The sequence below is a fragment of the Varanus komodoensis genome, unplaced genomic scaffold, assembly GCF_004798865.1.
Source record: "Varanus komodoensis strain SLA01 unplaced genomic scaffold, ASM479886v1 scaffold471, whole genome shotgun sequence".
NCBI lineage: Eukaryota > Metazoa > Chordata > Lepidosauria > Squamata > Varanidae > Varanus > Varanus komodoensis.
Genome location: NW_025336047.1, coordinates 1 through 23,030, shown reverse-complemented (window position 1 = coordinate 23,030; position 23,030 = coordinate 1). Strand labels below are relative to the sequence as shown.

Here is a 23,030-nt window from a genome sequence, read left to right as displayed (position 1 = left end):
GCCGGGAAATCGCGGCCTCCTGGCAGGCCTCCGACCGTCGGAACGTGCTCAGAAAGGGCTGAAGAGGAGGCTTGCGTGAGGGACAACATCTCAAAGAGGACTAGGTGTGTCCACGTGGCCCTCTTTTGGGGCAATGTTTGCCCCTGTGTAAGGGTGGAGCCGGAAAATCACGGCCTCCGTGCGGTCCTCCGACCGTTGGAACGCGCTCGGAACGGGCGGATACGGATTCCTGCAACTTCTTTCCCTCTGTCAGGGTGGGCCGGGAAATCGCGACCTCCAGGCGGGACTTCGACCATCAGAACGCGCTCGGAACGGGAGGAAGTGGGGCCTGCGCGAGGTACAGATGCTCAAAGAGGATTAGGTGTGTCCGCGTCACCCCCTTTTCCGGGCAACTTTTGGCCCTCTGTCAGTGTGGGGCCGGGAAATCGCGGATGCGGGCGGGCCTCCGACCGTCGGAACGTGCTCTGAACGGGCGGAAACGGAGGCCTGTGCGAGGGACAGATGCTCAAAGAGGATTAGGTGTGTCCGCGGGGCTCTCTTTCGGGGCAACTTTTGCCCCTCTCTCAGGGTGGAGCCGGGAAATCGTGGCCTCTGGGCGGGCCTCTGACCGTCGGAACGCACTTGGAACGGCAGGCCAAGATTCCTGCGCGGAGGGACAGCGTCTCATAGGGGACTAGGTGTGTGCATCGCCTTGTTTTCCGGGCAACTTTTGCCCCTCTGTCAGGGTGGAGCCGGGAAGGCGCGGCCTCCGGGCGGGTCTCCCACTGTCGTTACGTGCTCAGAATAGGCGGAAACGGAGGCCTGCACAATGGACTGCGTCCCCAAGGGAACCAGTGTGTCCGTGTGGCCCTCTTTTCGGGGCAACTTTTGCCCCTCTGTCAGGGTGGAGCCGGGAAATTGCGGCCTCCGGGCAGGCCTCAGACCATGGGGACGCGTTCAAAACGGGCAGTAACGGAGGCCTGCGTGGAAGGACATTGTCTCAAAGAGGACTAGCTGCACGCGCTTTGCCATGTATTCCGGGCACCTTTGCCTCTCTGTCAGAGTGGGGCCGGGAAATCCTGGCCTTCGGGCTGGCCTCCAACCGTCGTAACGCGCTCGGAATGGGCGGAAATGGAGGCCCGCGGGGAGGGACAGCGTCTCAATGAGGACTAGGTGTGTCCACGTGGCCCTCTTTTTGGGGAAACTTTTGGGCCGCTGTCAGGGTGGTTCCAGGAAATCGCGAGCTCCGGGCGGGCCTCCGGCCATCGGGACGTGCTCGGAACGGGTGGAAACGGATTCCTGCGCGAAGGGAAATCTTCTCAAAGGCGACTAGGTGTTTCCGCGTCACCCTGTTTTCGGAGCAACTTTTTCCACTCTGTCAGAGTGGGGCCGGGAAATCGTGGCCTCCGGGCAGACGTCCGACCGTCGGATCGCGCTCAGAACAAGCAGAAACGGAGCCCTGCGCGAGGGACAGATGCTCAAAGAGGATTAGTTGTGTCCGCGGGGCACTCTTTTCGGGGCAACTCTTGCCCTCTGTCAGGGTGGAGCCGGGAAATTGCGGCCTCTGGGCGGTCCTCCGACCATCGGAATGCAGTCAGAACGGCGGGCACAGCTTCCTGCGTGGAGGAACAGTTTCTCAAAGGTGACTAGGTGCGTGCATCTCCCTGTTTTCCGGGCAACTTTTGCCCCTCTGTCAGGGTGGAGCCGGGAAGTCGCGGCCTCTGGGCGGGTCTCCGACTGTCGGAACGCGCTCGGAATTGGTGGAAACGGAGGCCTGCGCGGAGGCACTTTGTCTCCAAGAGGCCTAGGTGCGCGCGCAACCCCCTATTTTTGGGGCAACTTTAGCCCCATTGTCAGCGTGGGGCCGGGAAATCACGGCCTCCAGGCGGGCCTTCGACCGTAGGGAAGCACTCGGAAAGGGCTGAAGTGCAGGACTGTGCGAGGGACAACGTCTCAAAGAGGACTAGGTGTGTCCACGTGGCCCTCTTTTCGGGGCAACGTTTGCCCCTCTGTAAGGTTGGAGCCGGAAAATCGCGGCCTCTGGGCGGGCATCCGACCATCGGAACGCACGCGGAACGAGTGGAAACGGATTCCCGCGCGGACGGACAGCGTCTCAAAGGGGACTAGGTGTGTCCGCGTCACCCTCTATTCGGGGCAACTTTTGGACCTCTGTCAGGTTGGGGCCGGGAAATCGCGGCCTCCTGGCGGTCCTCCGACCGTCGGAACATGCTTGGCACGGGTGGAAATGGAGGCCTGCGCGGAGGGTCAGCGTCTCCAAGAGGACTAGGTGGATGCGGGTCCCCCTGTTTTTGGGCAAAGTTTGCCCCACTGTCAGCGTGGGGCTGGGAAATTGCTGCCTCCGTGCAAGACTCTGACAGTCGGAACGCGCTCGGAACAGGCAGAAATGGAGGACTGCGCGAAGGACAGTTTCTCAAAGAGGACTAGGTGCGCGCGCTTCACCCTGTTTTCCGGGCAACTTTTGCCTCTCTGTCAGGGTGGGGCCGGGAAATCCCGGCCTTCGGGTGGGCCTCCGACCGTCGTAACGCGCTCGATATGGGCAGAAACGGAAGCCTGCGCGGAGGGACAGCGTCTCAAAGAGGACTATGTGTGTCTGCGTGGCCCTCTTTTCGGAGCAATTTTGTTCCTCTGTCAGAGTGGGGCCGGGAAATCGTGGCCTCCGGGAGAGACTCCGACCATCGGATCGCACTCAGAACAGGCAGAAACGGAGGCCTGCGTGGAGGGACAGCGTCTCAGAGAGGAGTAAGTGCGCGTGCATGGCCCCTTTTCGGGGCAACTTTTGCCCCTCTGTCATGCTGGGACCAGGAATTCGCGGCCACCGGGCGGGCCTCTGACCGTTGGAACACGCTCAGAATTGGCAGAAACGGAGGCCTGCATGGAGGGACAGCGTCTCGAAGGGGCCTAGGTGTGTCCGCATCACCCTGTTTTTGGGGAAACTTTTGGGCCTCTGTCAGGGTGAGGCCGGGAAATCTCAGCCTCCGTGCAGGCTTCCGACCATTGGAACGTGCTCGGAACAGGCGGAAACGGAGGCCTGCGCGGAGGGACAGCATCTCAAAGAGGACTATGTGTGTCCGCACGGCCCTCTTTTCGGGGAAACATTTGGACCTCTGTCAGGGTGGAGCCAGGAAATCGCGGCCTCTGGGCGGGCCTCCTACCGTCGGAACGCGCTAGGAATGGGTGGAAACGGAGGCCTGCGCGGGGGACAGCGTCTCAAAGGGGACTAGGTGTGTCCGCGTCACCCTCTATTTGGGGCAACTTTTGGACCTCTGTCAGGGTGGGGCCAGGAAATCGCGGCCTCTGGGCGGGCCTCAGACCGTGGAAACGCTCTCGGAACAGGCTAAAACGGAGGCCTGCGTGGAAAGACAGCGTCTCAAAGGGGACTAGGTGTGTCCGCGTCACCTTCTTTTTGGGGAAACTTTTGGGCCTTTGTCAGGGTGGGTCCGGGAAATCGCGGCCTCCGGGCGGGCCTCCGACCTTCGGAACGTGCTCGGAACTGGCGGAAACGGAGGCCTGCGCAAGAGACATCGTCTCAAAGGGGACTAGGTGTGTCCGCGTGGCCCTCTTTTCGGGGCAACTTTTGCCCCTCTATCAGGGGGAGCCGGGAAATCCCGGCCTCTGTGCGGGCCTCAGACCGTGGGAACGCGCTCGGAAAGGGTAGAAAAGGAGGCCTGCGTGGAAGGACAGCGTCTCCAAGAGGACTAGGTGCATGCATCGCCCTGTTTTACGGGCAGCTTTTGCCCCTCTGTCCAGGTGGAGCCGGGAAATCCCGGCCTCCGTGCGGGCCTCAGACCGTGGGAACGCGCTGGAAAGGGCAGAAATGGAGGCCTGCGTTGAAGGACAGCGTCTCAAGGAGGACTAGGTGTGTCTGCGTGGCCCTCATTTCGGGGCAACTTTTGCCCCTCTGTCAGAGTGGGGCCGGGAAATCATGGCCTCCGGGCGTACGTACGACCATCGGAACGTGTTCAGAACAAGCGGAAACGGAGGCGTGCGCGGAGGGCAGTTTATCCAAGAGGACTAGGTGCGCGCGCTTACCCTTGTTTTCAGGGCAACTTTAGCCCCACTGTCAGGGTGGGGCCGGGAAATCACGGTCTCCCGGCGGGCCTCCGACTGTCGGAACGTGCTCGGAAAGGGCTGAAGCGGAGGCCTGCACGAGGGACAACGTCTCAGAGAGGACTAGGTGTGTCCACGTGGCCCTCTTTTGGGGCAACGTTTGCCCCTCTGTAAGGGTGGAGCCGGAAAATCGCGGCCTCCGGGCGGTCCTCCGACTGTCGGAACGTGCTCGGAACGGGTGGAAACGGAGGCCTGCGCGGAGGGAGAGCGTCTCCAAGAGGATTGGATGCGCGTGTCCCCCTTTTTTTGGGCCAACTTTTGCACCTCTGTCAGCGTGGGGCCGTAAAATCTCGTCCTCCGGGCGGTCCTCCGACATTCGGAAGGCGCTCGGAATGGGCGGAAACGGAGGCCTGCGCGGAGGGACAGCGTCTCAAAGAGGACTAGGTGTGCCCAGGTGGCCCTCTTTTCGGGGCAACTTTTGCCCCTCTGTCAGGGTGGAGGCAGGAAATCGCGGCCTCTGTGCGGGTATCCAACCGTCGGAACGCACTCGGAACAGGTGGAAACAGATTCCTGTGCGGAGGGACAGCGTCTCAAAGGGGACTAGGTGTGTCCGCGTCACCCTCTTTTCGGGGCAACTTTTGCCCCTCTGTCATAGTGGGACAGGGAAATCGTGGCGTCTGGGCGGACGTCCGACCGTCGGAACGCGCTCATAACAAGCGGAAACGGAGTCCTGCGCGGAGGGACAGATGCTCAAAGAGGATTAAGTGTGTCCGCATGGCTCACTTTTCGGGGCAACTCTTGCCCCTCTGTCAGGGTGGAGCCGGGAAATCGTGGCCTCTGGGCGGTCCTCCGACCGTGGAAACGCTCTCGGAACGGGCTAAAACGGAGGCCTGCGTGGAAGGACAGCGTCTCAAAGAGGACTATGTGTGTCCACGTGGCCCTCTTTTCGGGGCAACTTTTGGCCCTCTGTCAGAGTCGCGCCGGGAAATCGCGGCCTCCGGGCGGGCCTCCGACCGTTGGAACGTGCTCGGAACGGGCGGAAACAGAGGCCTGCGCGAAGGATAGTTTCTCAAAGAGGACTAGGTGCGCGCGCTTCGCCCTGTTTTCCGGGCAACTTTTGCCTCTCTGTCAGGGTGGGGCCGGGAAATCCTGGCCTTCAGGCGGGCCTCCGACTGTCGTAACGCGCTCTGTATGGGCAGAAACGTAGGCCTGCGCAGAGTGACAGCGTCTCCAAGAGCAATCGGTGTATGCGGGTCCCCCAGTTTTCGGGCAAAGTTCGCCCCTCCGTCAGGGTGGAGCCGGGAAATTGTGGCCTCTGTGCGGTCCTCCGACCGTTGGAACGCACTCGGAACGGCGGTTACAGATTCCTGCGCGGAGGGATAGCGTATCAAAGGTGACTAGGTGCATGCATCTCCCTGTTTTCCGGGCAACTTTTGCCCCTCTGTCAGGGTGGAGCCGGGAAGTCGCGGCCTCTGAGCGGGCCCCCGACCGTCGGAACGCACTCAGAATAGTCAGAAATGGAGGTGTGCATGGAGGGACAGCGTCTCAAAGAGGAGTAAGTGCGTGTGCATGGCCTCATTTCGGGGCAACTTTTGCCCCTCTGTCAGGGTGGGACCGTGAAAACACGGCCTCCGGGCGGGCCTCCAACCGTCGGAACGTTCTCAGAACGGGTGGAAACGGAGGCCTGCGCGAGGCACAGCGTCTCAAAGGGGACTAGGTGTGTCCGCGTCACCCTCTTTTCGGGGCAACTTTTGCCCCTCTGTCAGAGTGGGGCCGGGAAATCGCGGACTCCGGGAGGGCCTCCGACTGTCGGAATGCACTCAGAACAGGCAGAAATGGAGACCTGCGTGGAGGGACAGCGTCTCAAAGAGAAGTAAGTTCGCGTCCATGGCCCCTTTTCGAGGCAACTTTTGCCCCTCTGTCAGAGTGGGGCTGGGAAATTGTGTTCTCCGGGCGGAACTCTGACCAACGGAACGCGCTCAGAACAAGCGGAAATGGAGGCCTCCACGGAGGGACAGCGTCTCCAAGAGTACTACGTGCGCGAACATCCCCCTCTTTTCTGGGCAACTTTTGGCCCTCTGTCAGGGTGGAGCCGGGAAATCGCGGCCTCTGGCGGTCCTCTGACCGTCGGAACGCACTCGGAACGGCGGGCACAGATTCCTGCGCGGAGGGACAGTGTCTCAAAGGTGACTAGGTGCAGGCATCTCCCTGTTTTCCGGGCAACTTTTGCCCCACTGTCAGGGTGGAGCCGGGAAGTCGCGGCCTCCGGACGGGTCTCCGACTGTCGGAACGCCCTCGGAATGGGTGGAAATGGAGGCCTGCGCGGAGGGACAGCGTCTCAAAGAGGACCAGGTGTGTCCGCGTCACCCTCTTTTTTGGGGAAACTTTTGAGCCTTTGTCAGGGTGGGGCCGGGAAATTGCGGCGTCCGTGCAGGCCTCCGACCATCGAAACGTGCTTGGAACGTGCGGAAACGGAGGCCTCCGTGAGGGAAAGCATCTCAAAGAGGACTATCTATGTCCGCGTGACCCTCTTTTCGGGGTAACTTTTGGACCTCTGCGATTTAACTTTCAATAAACACACAAACATTTACATACATTGAACATTATCTGTATTCCTTTCCCCTCCCACTCCTAGTACAAGTTAAATAAACTAAAGTCTACAGTTTTTCAGGATGCATGTTGGTTATATAGAAACTGTTACAACAACCATAATGACTTATAACTTGCTGGTACCATCCTCCCATATTCAGTTATGTTGTTTTATTCAATAAATGGTAACCAAACAGCTTCATAAGAATCAAAAATTTGTTGGCCTCTCATGATCTATAGTCTGAATGATAATTTTTCCATTATTGTGGTCTTCCATGCCAAATTATACCATTCATTCAAAACTCTAAAGTTTATGTTTGATATTTATATCTTTTCAACAAATACATTCAACAGGGGCAATTCAGAATCAATAGGTACTTCTAATTTTAAATCTGAGTAATCTTAGTGAAAAGCTGCTGTCCAGAATTTATTAATCTCACCACATTCCCACAACATGTGCTGCTAGGTCAGGGGTCGGCAACCCGCGGCTCCGGAGCCACACATGGCTCTTGAATCCCTCTGCTGCAGCTCCATTGCTCAAAATACACGTCACAGCCGCTGATCTGCAACCTGCGCCGGCACAGCCACCAATCTGTGACCCGGGCCGGCACAGCCGCTGATCTGCGACCCATGCTGATTTACTGAGCTTTTTCGCCCGGTAGGCCAAGCATGGATAAATTGAAGAAAAGTTTATGAAGAAAACCGAACGTTTAATGGTACGTGGGTAATTTAATTTGCTTTTACTGCTGACGAACTTATGGGGTTTGCTGTTTAATGCATGCAGCCCTTTAGCACTGACTTTGACTCTGCAGGAAGCTGTTCTCCTATTCAAAATATATGAAAGGAGTCCTACTAGTTTATAATGTAAGATTAAAAACAACAGTTTTTAGTGACTGAACAAGAGCTGCAGCTAAATCATAATGAAGATATAGATCTACTTCCTTGTATTAAGAAGATTCTTATAAAAATTCCAGCAATGTTATTACACTGGGAGAGGGATGTTTGTTCAATATTTCACCAGACTATTATTTATATTTGTTGTATTGTAGAAACTCTACTTACTGTATGAAAGTATCAGTCCTTTTTTATTAAGGTTGACAGCTGACTGCACCCTCCAGTACACATGATAAAAGGATGAGGGCACACAGAAGCAGACGGCATTTTTGGTTTGCTGCAGGTGGATAATTTAAGTTTATTTATTTTTTATTTTTAATAAAAAAATAAAAAATAAGTTCTGCTTTTTATTTCATAAATACAAGGAGGACTCAAATAGACATTGAGTATTTTATTTGAAAGTAACCTTCAACCCAGCATCTTTTTTTTGGAGTTCAAAATGTTTTTGTTGCATGCAGAAATAAAAATTTGATTTCTCTGTAGCAGTTCATTGATTTCATAAATGCAACATACTATACTTTTTTATACATAGCATAAAGGTAAAAAATGATATATGCAGTGTTATCTTCATTTTAGATGTCAAAAGAGTTTTGCGGCTCTTGGCATTTTCTTTTCTGTGGGAAATGGGTCCAAATGGCTCTTTGAGTGTTAAAGGTTGCCGACCCCTGTGCTAGATGCCAACCACTTAATAAATACCAATTTTCCAGACTTAATAAATACCAATTTTCTAGGAGTCAGATACCCGACGTATATTATTTTCAGAGACGTTTCTCTAATATTAGCAGATATAGAATTATAATATGGTGCTCTCCCGCAGATACTCATCCAAGCTGCATCATCAATAGAAGCAAAGTTTAATTACCCCCACTGCTTCAGACCACTTCTTTCGCTCTCATCTGAGTCCCAAAGTATCTTCTATAAAGTTGACACCACCCCTTTAATGCACCCCCTATTATTATCAATTAATTTCTCAAAACTAGTTAACTGCCTGGTCTTTTACACCAAACTGCCTGGTTTTTTACACCCTTGCTAGAAAAGAGAGAATAATGAGTGTTAACCCATATTCAACTGAACTCAGCACAAGTTTTCTTCCACCTGTGCTCTAGATGTTTCCCCTCTTGCTTCGTTGCCCTCAACTCAAGTATGGGCCAAAGAGCTGGCCTGGAAGGGAAGCTCAAGGGAAGAGCATGCTTAGGTGCAATCATATCAACTGACTGAGCCATTTCTGCATTCCACAGAATGGCCTGGCCTTTGACAGAAGCAGCAGCCATACTAACTGAAAACTCACCCAGAACCCTCTGGAAACCAACAGGGGCCATTTTAAAAGGTTCCCCACCTTCACAGAAGGGAAAGGGGACCAAGAGTCTAAACCTTAGCAGGAAGTGATCTGACCATGACAAGGGTGCTAACGTTAATCCCCCCACTTCCAGATCACCACCCTCCCGTCCAGTCAAGAAAACCAGATCTAATGTGTCCTTTTCTAGGTGTTAGGCCAATAACATGTTGAGACAGCCCTGAGGTTGTCATGGCAGCCATGAAGTCCTAAGCCACCCAGGATAAAGCAGCCTCAGCACAGAGGTTAAGATCCCCCAGAACCATTATCAACACCAAGTCCAAGATCATCTCCATCACCTTAGACGGGGAATCTGATGGGCAGATCAGCAGAAACCCTAATCTGTCTTGAGTGCCCAGCACAAGATAAAAGCACTCAAGACCGCACTTGAGTGAACAGGAAGCCAGCCTGGCTTGCAGCAGCAGCAGCAGACCCAAGGGCAAGCTGCCAGGAATAATTCAGTTGGGGGAAGAACCAGAAGAGGAGATCACTGTGAGGTATGTAGCCCCTCTTCTTCTCAGCTCACTTGTTGATTCCACAATGCCATACCTCCCCCTGCTATATTTCTAAGCCAATCAATATTCTCAATTGCACCTTCTGACTTTATTTTTTTTACCTCCAAACATTTTTGTTTTTACATTTAGGGATGCAGTCTAAATCCAGTTGGAATGGTGGGGGTAGAGAGATTTTACCCTTCTCTCTGATACATTTTTTCTATTTGCATGCCCCCACATTATTGTAAGCTCTAAAAAGCCTCTTGACACCAAAGATATAAATATCTGTATCCCCTCCCCACTGAAAATAAATAAGGGCAGAACAAGGACCTGGTCAGGAACAAGCCAAGGTGATTTAAACAGGAGAGAATGATGCAGGAGAAAAGTGAATAACGCTTCCCCACTCTAATACCACTAGTTGGCAGGGTCCAAGGCTGGGACATGGGTAGCCAGAGACAAGAAAGATGCATCACAACAGAACCTGAGGCAAGACAGAGTCCAAGTGTAAGGTTTGATGGCAAATCCATCAGGAACCAGATGCACATATCAGGGCAGAACAAGGACCTGGTCAGGGACAAGCCAAACAGAGGTGCAGGTACTTTGTGTAGGATAACAGGGCCAGAGACATGGCATGACAGAATACCTGGCAAGCATCAGACAGGATGTAGGCACTTGAGGCAGGATAACTTGGCAGGAGACACGAGGAACCAAATGCAGCAATGAGTAGACAAGATGCAGGAGCTGAACCACAGCTAGCAGACAAACCTGCATTGACTGAAGCAGCATAATGAGACAGGATACACGACAAGGCAAGATACATGGCTGTCGGGCCTAACGACTCAGAAAAGTCGTTGGCACGTGAAAGAGAGAGAGGAACTCCCAGGGAGTGTCAGGCTTTAGAGCAAGAAGATTTCTACTTGGTGCCCATAGCAGAAACACCCCCCCCCCACACACACACACACAGCCTGACTCTGACGAAGTTTTCTTCGAGCCTGCAGGAACAGCTCAGCAGGCCGAGGGACGACCCGTTGCCATGGAGAATGCCCAGCTGAGGAGAAGACTTCAGCATTTGAGCCAATTAGGAGACAAAGTCAAAGAAGGAGGGAGAGGAGTTTATCTAGCCCCCGTAGGGAGGGACATATGCACAGGGTTAAAAGTAAGTCATAAATCTAAGATAGGTCAGAAAGGAGGGGGCAACTGTGTTGCTTAGAACTACCATCAACGGCTCCTGTGCTATTTCTCATCTGTGCATCTTCAAGTTGTTTAGAATAAAAGGCTTTAAACTCTTATTGCCTGTATCTGTGTGAGTAATTAGGAAGAGTGCTTCGGCCTCACGACAATGGCATAGCATGATATAGGTCAGACAAGAGGGAAACACAGCAGCAGGACAGCATGGCAAGGCAGGATACACAGCACAAACCAGGAAAGGTCAGGCAGGATGCAGGTACAAGAAAGACATGTATCACCATGGCCAGTTGTGAAAGGAGGCACTTGCTCATATACAGCTTTCCCCCCAGAACTCCCAGCTTGCTCTCATCAGCAGAGTGAGAGCTCCAGCAGAGCCTAGGAATGAACCTGCAAGTATGGTGGTGGTGTTTGCATTCTGGCCACCAGAACAGTCCAGATCCTGACACTGGTCCAACCAGCCAAGACATTCTCACAGTTGTAAGAAGAGAAAAAACAAAAACAGTGGAATGTCTAAATTGCAGGCTGCCCATCAAATATTTGGTTTGACCTTACAAGATAACTGCCCCAATTATTAAGTAAAATTGGCTGTTACAAGAAGACATCTCACATTCCCAACAGCCTACATTTCCTCATGTCCATGTCTGGGAATAAGCTCTGTGTGCGGGGACTGAGAAAAGGGCAAATACTAGAAGAAAGGGTACAGGACTCCAAGAAAGCTTTGGCTGGAACTAATTTGCACGGTCGCATATGGTATACACCAATGGTAGCATGTTAGGCAAGGGGACACTGTGGCAGAGAAGGGGAAGAGTCCCAGGGCTCTCTGCATCTTCCTTTCCATTGAGTTCCTACAATTACCTGGAAAATTGCTATACTCAGATCATTCACATTTTTTGTTTTTTGATAATTCTTGATGCATTTTATTGAGTGCTGTCCAAGACTGCGTTAATAGAAGTCCAGGGATAGCTACCCATATGCCATTAAAAAATACCAAATACACCCACAGATAAAGCCAGTTACTGGTGTTCAAATTTGGGCTTCCTGTGAGCCACTCTGGACAAAAGGTCATCCATCCACCATATATTTCACAAATGCACAATGTAATCTGCACAAAGTGTCTGCAAGAAATAGAATGAAATTAGAACCATACATCTGAAACACACATAAAACAAATTGCATTTCAATAGTTTGACAAGCCAAGGTAACTAATCGTCATTTCAACACTTCATATCAGAAGTGTGGGAAAATCCTTTATACCTAAAAATATTACAAATAGTAATCCTAATTTGAAACAATTTTCTGTCCTTCAAGAATATATCTGTTGAAAAATATTAACTTTATTTCAGTACACATTTGAAAAAAAAAGGCACGGTGCTGGCCTGTAACAAGTTTTTTGAGTGGCTGTCTGTACATATGGGACTCTGTCCCTGTGCAGAACAAGTTTCAGAACCTTCTATCTAGGTAATGAAACATTTTGGTAGGAGGCCTGCCTCTGCAGATGCCTGACCAGCACAAATGTCATCCAAGTGAAATAAAATACAATACCTGAAAGAGGAAGAGGACTAAAGACAGAAGAAGTGGGGGAGAAAAGGATGGGGAGAAATGCTTAACTTTTCAAAGGAGTGAAAAAGGACATTCTAATAATGAAACTGCCACACCAGTCAACAGTGAAGTACATAGGAATGCATGTGATCTGAGAAATGGAAGTGGGTCTCCCACCAAACTATGTTCTAGAATTTTTGGAAGGTTGTGCAGACACAAGCTGCATACCTGTCACTGCAACAGGACTATGAAAAAACAAAAAACTAGATTTCAAAGGTAGATATACACTGATTACAGATACTTTAATATGAAAAGATGACAATATAGGCATTCCCTCTTTTCCACATTTTTAGTAATTCCTCCTCAGTAAAATAATTGTATTAGAATTCTATGAATTTTAGCTTTCAGTGTAACTTTTAAAGATAAATTCAAGCTATACTTGATAGAAATAAACATGTTGACAAAAAACTGCAATACTGCATTTAAAGATTCACACAATTTTATTACCTTCTCAAAGTTTGAAATTCAGCTGTTGATTTTCGGGCACTGTTTTTGAACATTTGAACTCACATCCCCCAAGCACCAGTCCTATAAAATCTGCTTATTTACCTTTGACTTTGTTTCTGGAGATCATAGAATCATACAATAGTATTGCTGAAGACAGTAGGTCCACTCCTCTGCTCAATGCAGGATCCAAGTTAAAGCATCTTTAACAGATCTTGAACGTCTCCAGTCTGGGACAGCACATTAGCTCCCTACATAATATCATTCAATTGCTAGCATTGTACCAGACAAAACATAAATGCAATATGAATGCTTTTTACAAGACTACAAGTTTATATCCCCTCTTGGAAGCACACCTTAATGTGGGAAGGTGGTTTCAGAATGTCAGAGAAGCTGAGAGCAGTGCCACCATGAGACCAGACTCTCTCACTGGGGTGGTCTCCTAGCACGGTCATCCAAGAAGGAATGGTCAAAGCAGAGACACCAGATGCATTCACCTTCTTCAGGAGCAAGGGTCACATCAGCAGAAGAGAAAGGATATTTCTCATAGTAATGAGGACAGATAAACTTTTGAAGGGTGGCTACTGGGCAGCAGCTGAAGGCAACACTGGTGGAGAATCTTTTACAGACTATGGCAGTGACACTTCAACTAACTTTGATTAGTACTGCTCAGACAAAGGCTATAGTAAAGCTCTTCTAAATTTTCTTACCTTGAGAACCCTGTGGTGAAACAATCCAAAATGAAACAAGAGAAAATGCCAGAAGATGAGATTCCCAGATTGGAAGGCACTCCACAAACTACTGGGAAACACCAGAATATAACTACAGATATTGCTGCCATTAATGAACAACTAGATCAAAGCCAAAAGGAAGTCTAGTGTTCTAGTGTTCAATTCCTACTTCGACTCAGTTTTCTCCCAAAAACAGGTCTATGACCCCCATGGCAGAAATGAAATACAAGCTGAAAGGACAGGATTGAAGCTTGAGATTGAAAGGTAAATGGCCAAGAATAAGCTAATTGGATTGAATGAGTTCACATCTCCAAGGTCTGATGAGCCACATCCTAGAGTACAACAGTTACTGGAGAAGAACTCCCAGTAGGCATCTATTATCTCTGAGAAATCATGGAGGACAGGTGACTGAAAAGGCTAATGCCCCTATCTTCAAAAAGGGCAAAATACAGGATCCTGGGAACTACAGCTCAGTTAGATTGACTTTCCCTGGGAAAATTCTGGAGTGGATAATACAGAAGTCAGTCTGTATGCACCTTAACGGCAATGGAGTAATTAGTAGAATCTAGTACGAATCTAGAATGAATCCAGAACAAGTCTTGCCAAACTAATTTGATATCATTTTTTGATCAGGTAATCTTCCAGATTGTTACAGCAGTACAGCAATGCATCCAATTACCTAGCGCAGTTGTGGGCTTTCCCACACTTGGAGGCATTCAAGAGGCAGTTGGACAGTCATCGGTTGGAAATGCTTTAACTTGGAGTCCTGCATTGAGCAGTGGGTTGGACTCGATGCCTGTGTAGGCTTCTTCCAACTTTACTATGATTCTGTGATTTGCAGCTTGAAATCCACATCATTTTTCTAGCTGTCATTTGGTTTGACAATTCTGTGACCCACAGAACTTTTTTCTGACTTATCATCCACAGGCTGCTCTCAGAAAGACTAAATGCATATGTGACTAAATGAATTAATTTTATGTAAAAAATGAAAGTGAAGAGGAACGAATTGATGAGGGTGAAAGAGAGCATAAAAGTTGGTTTGAAACTCAACATTAAGAAAACTAAAACCATGGCATTCAGTCCTATCACTTCCTGGCAAATGAATGGGAAGAAATGGACGTAATGACAGATTTTATTTTCTTGGGCTCCAAGATCACTGCAAACAGTGACTGCAACCAAGAAATTAAAAGACGCTTGCTCCTTTGGATGAAAGCTATGGCAAAACTAGACAGCATACTAAAAAGCAGAGGCATCATCCTGCCAACAAAAGTTTGTATAGTCAAAGCTATGGTTTTCCCAGTTGTAATGTATGGCTTTGAGAGCTGGACCAAAAGGAAGGCTGAGCACTGAAGAACTGACACTTTTGAATTGCGTTGTTGGAGAAGACTCCTGAAAGTCCCTTGGACTGCAAAGAAATCAAATCAGTCAGTCCTTAAGAAAATCAACCCTGACTGTTCTTTAGAAGGACAGATACTGAAGCTGAATACTTTGGACACCTAATGAGAAGGGGAAACTCATTGGAGAAGACCCTGATGCTGGGAATGATTGAAGGAAAAGGGAGAAGGGGACGGCAGGGGTTGATTTGGCTGGATGGGGTCACTTGGGCAGTGAGGAGTGGGTGGACTCTGGGGGATGGTGGAGGACAGGAGAGCCTGGGGGAACGTTGTCCATGAGGTTGCGAAGGGTTGGGCATGACTTTGTGACTAAACAACAACAAAAATACGTACCTATAATACTTTTGTTTGAGAATAGCAGAGATGAGAACCAATGCTAAGAGTCCATCCAGAAAAACTGTTAGTATTTCCACTGAGAGAACAGTAGGATCAGAGTGTAGCCACCGTGCATCTGCTTTGCCGTATTCCTTCCCTATAATTAACTTTTATTAGTTTGTTGTTTATAATTCATGAATCAGCATAAATTAAACATCAGAAAGGAACAGGAAAAAGGAGAGCAACAGGCAATATTGTTCTTCTAGTCTTCAACACAATGTAAGAAACAGGTTGGGTATAGGAGTTCACTACAAGGGGGCACCTTTATTCATCCTGCAAACAACATTAGAACCTGCCAAATCCCAGCGTTGGCTTCTTGTTGTTGCCTGTAAAAGTTCTCCTGTATTCAAAGCTACAGGCTTTTAGATCTATAACTGGGAAAACATTTTGAAATATTCAGATACAGGAGACAATAAAGCTTTTCTTTGATTATTTAAGCATATGGAGATACTCTCAATATCAAGGGAAATATTAATTATATTGTATAGTGATGTGCCATGATATTTAAGTTTAACAGAAGGTTTGTCAGGAATTTATCAAACTGGAGAATTTATCAACAGGAGATGGAGAAGCACACCCGGGCAGAACAGCAGACAAAGGCTTATGCACAACAACAGACAGCAGCTTTAACAGTGCCCAAGAATGGTTTTCAAAAAAAACACAGGAAAAAGCTTGAGTATAAAGCACAAGGTCTTCAGTGTCTATACACTAATGCCTGGAGTATAGGAAACAAACAGCATGAACTTGAACTCATAATACAGGAGGCTGAATATGACCTGATAAGTATAACTGAAACTTGGTGGGATGACTGCCATGACTGGAATTCAGCGACTGAAGGATATAACTTGCTCAAGAAGAACAGAAGCAACAGAAAGGAAGGTGGAGTTGCACTATATATTAAAGATACATTATCTGTGCACAGAAAAACAGAAGGAGGTCCTTAGTTGCTCCACTGAGAGCATCTGGATTAATATAAATGGGATAGGATAGAAAAGTGAGAGGGTCTTCAGAAGAGCCTTGTTAAAAAATCAACACTGAAGATATCTTATGGCCACCCCTTTTTCCAAGATATCATATGGCCATTAAAACCAGTGGAAGAATAAAATACCAAAGCACTAGTTATTAAAATAGCTGGAAGAGTAAGAAGCAAATGCAGAAAACTGTGAGCCATTTTTTTTACAGGAGCTACATGTCATAATTCTGGAACATTTAAAAGTGTGCAGGGGCAGGGGGGACAGGTATATACATTTTTTTAGAAGGCTGTGTCCATATAAGCAAAGAAAACAACAACAACCTCTATTAGGCTCCCAGTTATCCTATACATAACAAAGTAAAGAGAAAAATAAATGTCTAAGTAGCTTCTTGCAGTCAATGCCCATGAGCAACTCCCGATGGATTCTAGCAGCACTGCAGTTGAGTTAGGACATTTCAGATCTATGAAAGTCAGCAAGGATGTCCTTGGGCAAGCCTGACTAAAAAACCTTAAAAATTCAAAAATGCAAAAAGCAAAAGTTGTGCACATCTTTTTTAAAAAGGGGTGATAAGTGGCAGCACCTCTGATATGCCACTTAGACACTTTGAAGGAGCTGTCAATGGCTGTCAAATCAGAGATCATTTTTCATGATCTCAAAAATTAGGGTAAAGGGAACAAGAGAGTTTCAGCAAGCAGAAAATGGTTTCTGATTGCAGCTGGGGGAAGGAAAGCGAGTCCATCTTACAATGGAATCTCCTGAGATACCTGGAGGATCAAGGGGGAGGAAGGGAGCAAGCAACCAGCAATGAGTCTGTAGGGCACCTCATACTTGTCTATACAACAACCAACCCATTCTGGTTGATTGTCAGGGTGGGTTGTCCAGCCATGCAAGCTCACCCACTTTCAAACAATAAGCTTAGTACTCTGGGTTTTAAAGAAAGCATAAAAGCAGCCATGCTGGGCATACCTAGGAGAGCAGTCTGTTCACAAAGTGACCAAGCAGTTGTCCATGGGAAATGCATAAGCAGGAGATGAGTATGATAGCATACTCCTGCCCATGTTTTCTTGCCTCTGATCTGGAGGTAGCATATAGCCATTCAAGTCCTTTAGCCCCTAGTAGCCTTAATCTCCAATCTCCTTTTAAAATTGTCAGAATTGGGGGATATCACTGGATCCATCTTCTAAAATTTAGCCTAACAATGTTTAAGCCAAAATATAACAGCTTCTAATGATTTCTACATTGTCTGCAGAATATTAAAATGTACAGCTTGAAAGCAGGTTTCTTTTTCATTTTCAGAGTACTTACATAGTGAAGCCAGTATGCTGTCTGATTTTTCAACACTTTCCATCACAGAAAGGTAAACAAATGAGCCTTCCTGTGGACAAAAAGCAAATAACCTATTATTCAGTAGCATGTCTGCTACTAGTGCTGTGTGTGTGTGTGTGTGTAGCGCACTATACATCAGTGATGTCCATGTCAACAGAAAATGATCACCCAGCACTATGGTTTGGCAGATTTATTTCCATCACAACAGCGCCTATTTCAGTTTTCCAAGAAGAATAGAAAGTAAGAAAGTAAAGGAGTCCTAATGAGGTGAGAACCTGAATTGCTCCTGCTCACCCCAGAAATGAGAGATGTTTTATTCCTTCTGAAATATTGCAGATTGTAGCCCATTTACTTTGCCCCATAAAACTTCATGAATGCTACTGACAACGAAGCCAGCTCCATCTACCTAAATTAATGTGCCCAGTTCCATATTGGCCTTTGGGTGGGGACTGCAACACTGCAGGCAGGCAAAAAATAGATCTCCAGCTGTTTTAGACTTCATTTCCCAGAAGCTTCTACTAGCATGGCCAGTGGTCAGGAATGTTTGTAGCTGAAATCCAAAGCATATGAGGATCTATTTTCTGCCAGCTCCTGTTCTCTAGTGCAATTCCTTGTCACATCAAAATTTCAGAAGCTATGGTTCATGAGCTCCCATCATACGATTCTGGACTTCTGTTATTTTAGTCGCATGTGAGAGAGCTATGCTGAACTGAAGCAAAGGAAAATATTCTGCCAATGGAAAAACTTAAGGATGTTATTGAGTCCATGGAAGAATAGAAAGTCCCAGGTCTAGATCATTTTCCTATAGAATGGTTTATGGAAAATTTAGATTTTAACTCTTAAACTTTTCTGTCTTTATCATACAGCTTTTAAAGAGGGATTTTACCAGTCTTATTGAAAAGTTATGTAAGTTCAGAAGAAAAAAAACTTTAGTTTTTGCAAACAAAAATTTCCTAAAAATTTTGACTCAGGTCATGAACTCCGCATTGGGTGGTGACCGCGATCGTGGCCATCCCCCCACCCCCCTGAGTGGGGAGATGGCCGCAATCGTGCTAGGGATGAGGGGAGGGGGAGATGGCCATGATCACACCTGTCTTTCCTGCATGAGCATGCCCATGATTGCTCCCGTCTTTCCTGCACGAGTGCAACCGCGATCTTGGCCATCTCTCCCCTCCAGCACAATCACACCCATCTCTCCCCGCTAGCGCACCCGCGTTTGCACCCGTCTCTCCCCCCCAGCACGCCCGCGATTGTGCCTGTCCCTCCCCCGCCCCAGCATGCCGGGAACATGCAGGGATGATAGGCATGATCCCGGTTGTGCTGGGGGGGTGGGGAGATGGCCGCGCTCGTGCTCAGGGTGGTGGGGGGAGATGGCCGCGATCTTTGTTGTTCTTTGTCACTTTGCTTCACATTTTTCTGATTAAAAAAGTTACAAAATGGATTAACCTTATTTACATTGAACCTTATGGGGAAATTTAACTTGGCTCATGACCAATTTGGGTCACGACCAGAGTCCTGGAATGGATTAAGTTCGTGAGCCAAGGTACCACTGTATTAGAATAAGGAATTCAAGAATGACACAGCCACTTTTCCCAGGATAGTTTTATTTAAATCAAATTTGATTTAAATCATTATTTAAATCACTAGTCAGTAAGGCTTGATTTAAATCCAAATCATTCCTGTTGGTCACCACCTTCATAGACAGGCATTTACCCAGAACATTTCTCTTTCCCTTTTTATTCTTCCTCTTAGTACAGGAAGGATGGATGAGAATCTGGACATCAAAATTCTTGAGTTTTCTCCCCAACTTCAAATCCCATGAGGTTTTTTAAAGTTCTGATTGGCGATATAAGCTAGTGCAGTGTTTTTGTTTTTTTGCAACCCTTTAGTCACATCTCTCATATGTGTTCCAGGGAGACAACATATCTGATAAGCCCATACACAAGTTTCAATCCCACACAGCAGAGTCTCCCACAACTATTAATCATTTTGTTGTTGTTGCCCTTGGTTTTGTTGCCATTGCTTGTCTGACCTTTAGCCCGTTGCTTGCTGTTGCACAGGGTAGTTCTTCCTTTGCTGGCTGTGCTCTGGTCTCATCCTCCAGTACAGTGGTACCTTGGCTCACAAACTTAATCCGTTCCACGACTCTGGTCATGACCCAAACTGGTTGTGAGCCAAGTCAAATTTCCCCATAAGGTTCAATGTAAATAAGGTTAATCCGTTCTGTAACTAATTTTTTTAATTACAAAAATTTGAAGCAATGTGACAAAGAACAACAAAGATCGCGGCCATCTCCCCCACCCACCGAGCACGACCACAGCAATACCCCCCCCACACACACACACCCAAGCATGACCATGATCGTGCTCATGTTCCCGATTTGGTCATGAACTGAGGCATTCTTGAGCCGAAGTACCACTATCATAGTTTCACTAATTCCACTGGTGCAAAGCATCTTCTAGTTCTTCCACTCCTAACTGTTAGCCTTTTCCAGGGAGTTTCCTCTACTTCATTTTCCCTTGCCTCAGGATTCTCTTTTGCCTCAGTTTGCTCTTGCTCTTCCAAGTCCTGTATTTCACGTTGCTGTTGTACTTTCCCCACTCTAAGCACTGCTCTTTTCTCTTATTTCCTTGAGGGTGAACACTCAGTCCTGCAGTACTCTCACTTTTCCTTTCAACAGAACAACCAACTTGCACTTGTTGCACAGACAGCCCATGCTTATCTCAAATAAAAAGCCCACCCTTGCAGATCACATTGTAAGTCCGCAACTGTACCAGGTCTGGCATCTCTAAATAGAAAACTCTTCAAAGATACAGTCAGAGCAAAGAGAGGAGATGGAATACAATTACATGCTGTTAGATAAATGTGGCCAAGCAGTTCTATTTTACCCAATCTAAGTAAATGTATCCATACAGCAAGACACAGGGTTAATTAATCTAAACAAGGCGGCTCAGAACAAACCGACGTGAAGAAATGGCAGGACCGAGAGAGTCCTCCTCCTCTCTGAACAACGCACAAGCAATCCTCAAGTGCAGGGTGGCAAGACAGCCTCGAGATAATACAAGCAGCAGAAGCATCTCTTGTGAGGACGGAAGCTTCTCCCCTTCCCAGCAGAGGTTCCGCGCTCCCGCCTCCCCGCCTCTCTCACCAGGGCAACGTGGACCAGCACGTCGGAGCAGAGCCAGCTCAAGACCCAGCAATCCACCCGGGTGGCCGCGTTGCGTCGGCCCAGCCGCTGGCCCGAGGCCCAGCCCAAGCCTAGCAGGACCGCACACACTGCCAGGGACATTCCCGACGCCCCGCTGAACTGCCACGGGGGAGCCGCTGCCTCGGCGCGAAGCTGGTCAGCAGCCGCCATGGCCAGCAGCGGAGGCGAGGAGAGCACCTAGGTCAGAGCAAGCCACGGCCTCGAGCAACGGCGCCCCTTACCGGGCAGCGGCCGCCCTTCAGTGACTCGTCATTTCCTCCCGCTCCGCGCCTCCGGGACGGAAGCAGCCGCCTCCTGCAGCGGTCCGCTCGGGGAAGCTGCAGGTGGGCATGGCTGTGCAGAGGAGGGGAGGAGGAGTGGTGCGAGAGCACAGCCCAAGAGGAACGGATGTAGTCCGTTGAAGTAGGGACTTCGCGGTGAGGAAAGGAACGATAGCCCAAATAACCCAAGCGCCTAGCTGGGATCTTCTGATGGTCAGCTGTAACCTGACTTCCTGTAACTTGAACGTGTTATTCTGTGTCCGGCACTCTGCAGGGATCGAGAAGAGATCCTGTCCTTTCTCTTTGTGACATTTCACGTCCTTGAAGAGTGCTATCCTATCTCCCCTCAGTATTCTCAAGGCTACACACGCCCTGTTCTTACAATCTCTCTTCGTAGCGCTTTGTTTCCGTTTTTGGATCATCCTCGTTGCCTTCCTCTGAATCCTTTCCACCTTGTCTGCATCTTTCTTAAACTCTGGTGTCCAGGATGGGATTCAGTACTTCAGATGAGGCCAAACCAGTGCTGAGTAAAGGGGAACCAGTACCTCATGTGATTTGAAAGTAATCCTATTAATGCAGCCTAAAATGGCATTTGCCCTTTTTGCAGCCACATCACATTGTTGACTCACACTCAGCTTGTTATCTACAACAATTCCAAGCTCCTTCTCACTTGTAGTATTCTTGAACCAAATATTCCCCATCTTGTAATGATGAATTTGGTTTCTTTTCCCTAGGTGTAGCACATGGCATTCTTCCCTATTGAATATTCATCCCAGCACTCACCTTGAATCTTGTTTCTGTCTTACAGGGTATTAGTTATTCCAGTGAGTTTTGTGTCATCTGCAAATGTGATCACCATTCCCTGCACTTCCTCATCTAAATCATTAATAAAAATGTTGAAGAGTGCTGGGCCCAGGAGTGAAGCCTAAAATACCCCACTTGTTACCTCCAATCTGAGAAAGTGCCATCGATGAGCACTCTGAGTTTGATTCTGTAGCCAACTGTGGATCCACCTGATAGTTGTTCTATCTAGCCCACTTTGAGCTGGCTTGCTAATCAGGAGATCATGGAGCACACTGTCAAAAGCTTAGCTGAAGTCAAAATATACTGAGTCCACAGCATTCTCACAGTCTACCAGGGAGATTAACCACTTAAAAAATGTATTCAGATTAATCTGGCAGGATTTGCCCATGACAAATCCATGCTGCTTTCTAGTAAATACAGCATTGTTTTCGAGATGTTTGCAAACTGACTGCTTTATAAGCTGCTCCAGAATTTCCCTAGGGATTGAGGCCATACTGACTGCTCTGTAGTTCCCAAGTTGTTCTTTTTCTTTCTTGGAGATGAGGACAACTTTACCAAGTCTCCAGTCATCTGGTACTTCCTGTCCTCCATTATTTCTCAACGATAAGTTCTTCCACCAGCTCCTTCCACAGCTCCAGCTTTAGGATGCAGCTCATTAGGCCCCAGACATTTGAACTCATTCAACCCATTCAATTAGATGATCCTTGAACGTTTACCTGTCAATCCTGAGCAGCCATCCTGCTCCTTAAGCTTGTGAAACAAAGTTATGTCATTGACATAGAAAGCCTTAAATACCTTGGGACCAGGAAACCTATTAAGTCAGCTCTTCTATATATACCCAGCCAACCTTAAAAGAAAATCAGAGGAGACTTTGTTGGTTGTTCTGTGACCATCAGAATTTTGCCATGTAATGTCTTGGATGTGAATTTTCTAAGTGCTGGCTTACACTTTCTAGTGGTGGCTCACACCCCCTCCTCAATGTGGTATAGTAGGCAGAAAATGTGATGCACTTTAAATGCCCAAGTAGGCTTTCTTTAGCTTGTAATTAATCATAATGACTCATGTCACTTCATTTTTTATGTCACTTCTAATTTTAGCTGCTATTATCTTTAATACTGTATTGTAAGCTGTGATTTTAAGAGTTATATGAGAACCATTTAGGGATTTTATTACATCAAATGGTATGGAAGTATTAATAAATTATTCCAATGGACAGTTACTCCAGAATGCAATGGAAACAATAAAATAAGGCTTCTTGCTGCCTTTACTGCTGTGTAATAGGTATAACTATGTGTTCTAATATGTATTTGGTGAGTCACTGGGAGTCTTGTGCCATTTGTACCCTTGAAGCCTTTGCCCAGTTTCTTCAT

General features: G+C 47.9%; 1 protein-coding gene across 1 annotated transcript; it reads right to left on the bottom strand.

The window, feature by feature from the left end:
* Positions 1 to 14,673: 14,673 nt before the first annotated feature.
* On the bottom strand, positions 14,674 to 20,837 carry EBPL (EBP like; the record flags this gene model as incomplete). The annotated part of the gene is made up of 4 exons (XM_044445235.1): positions 20,537 to 20,837; positions 17,368 to 17,437; positions 15,047 to 15,185; positions 14,674 to 14,724 (listed from the first exon to the last, which is right to left on the bottom strand). Coding segments are annotated over exons 1-4 (470 nt in total), but the record flags the coding sequence as incomplete, so codon positions are not given.
* Between the last annotated feature and the right edge of the window lie 2,193 nt (positions 20,838 to 23,030).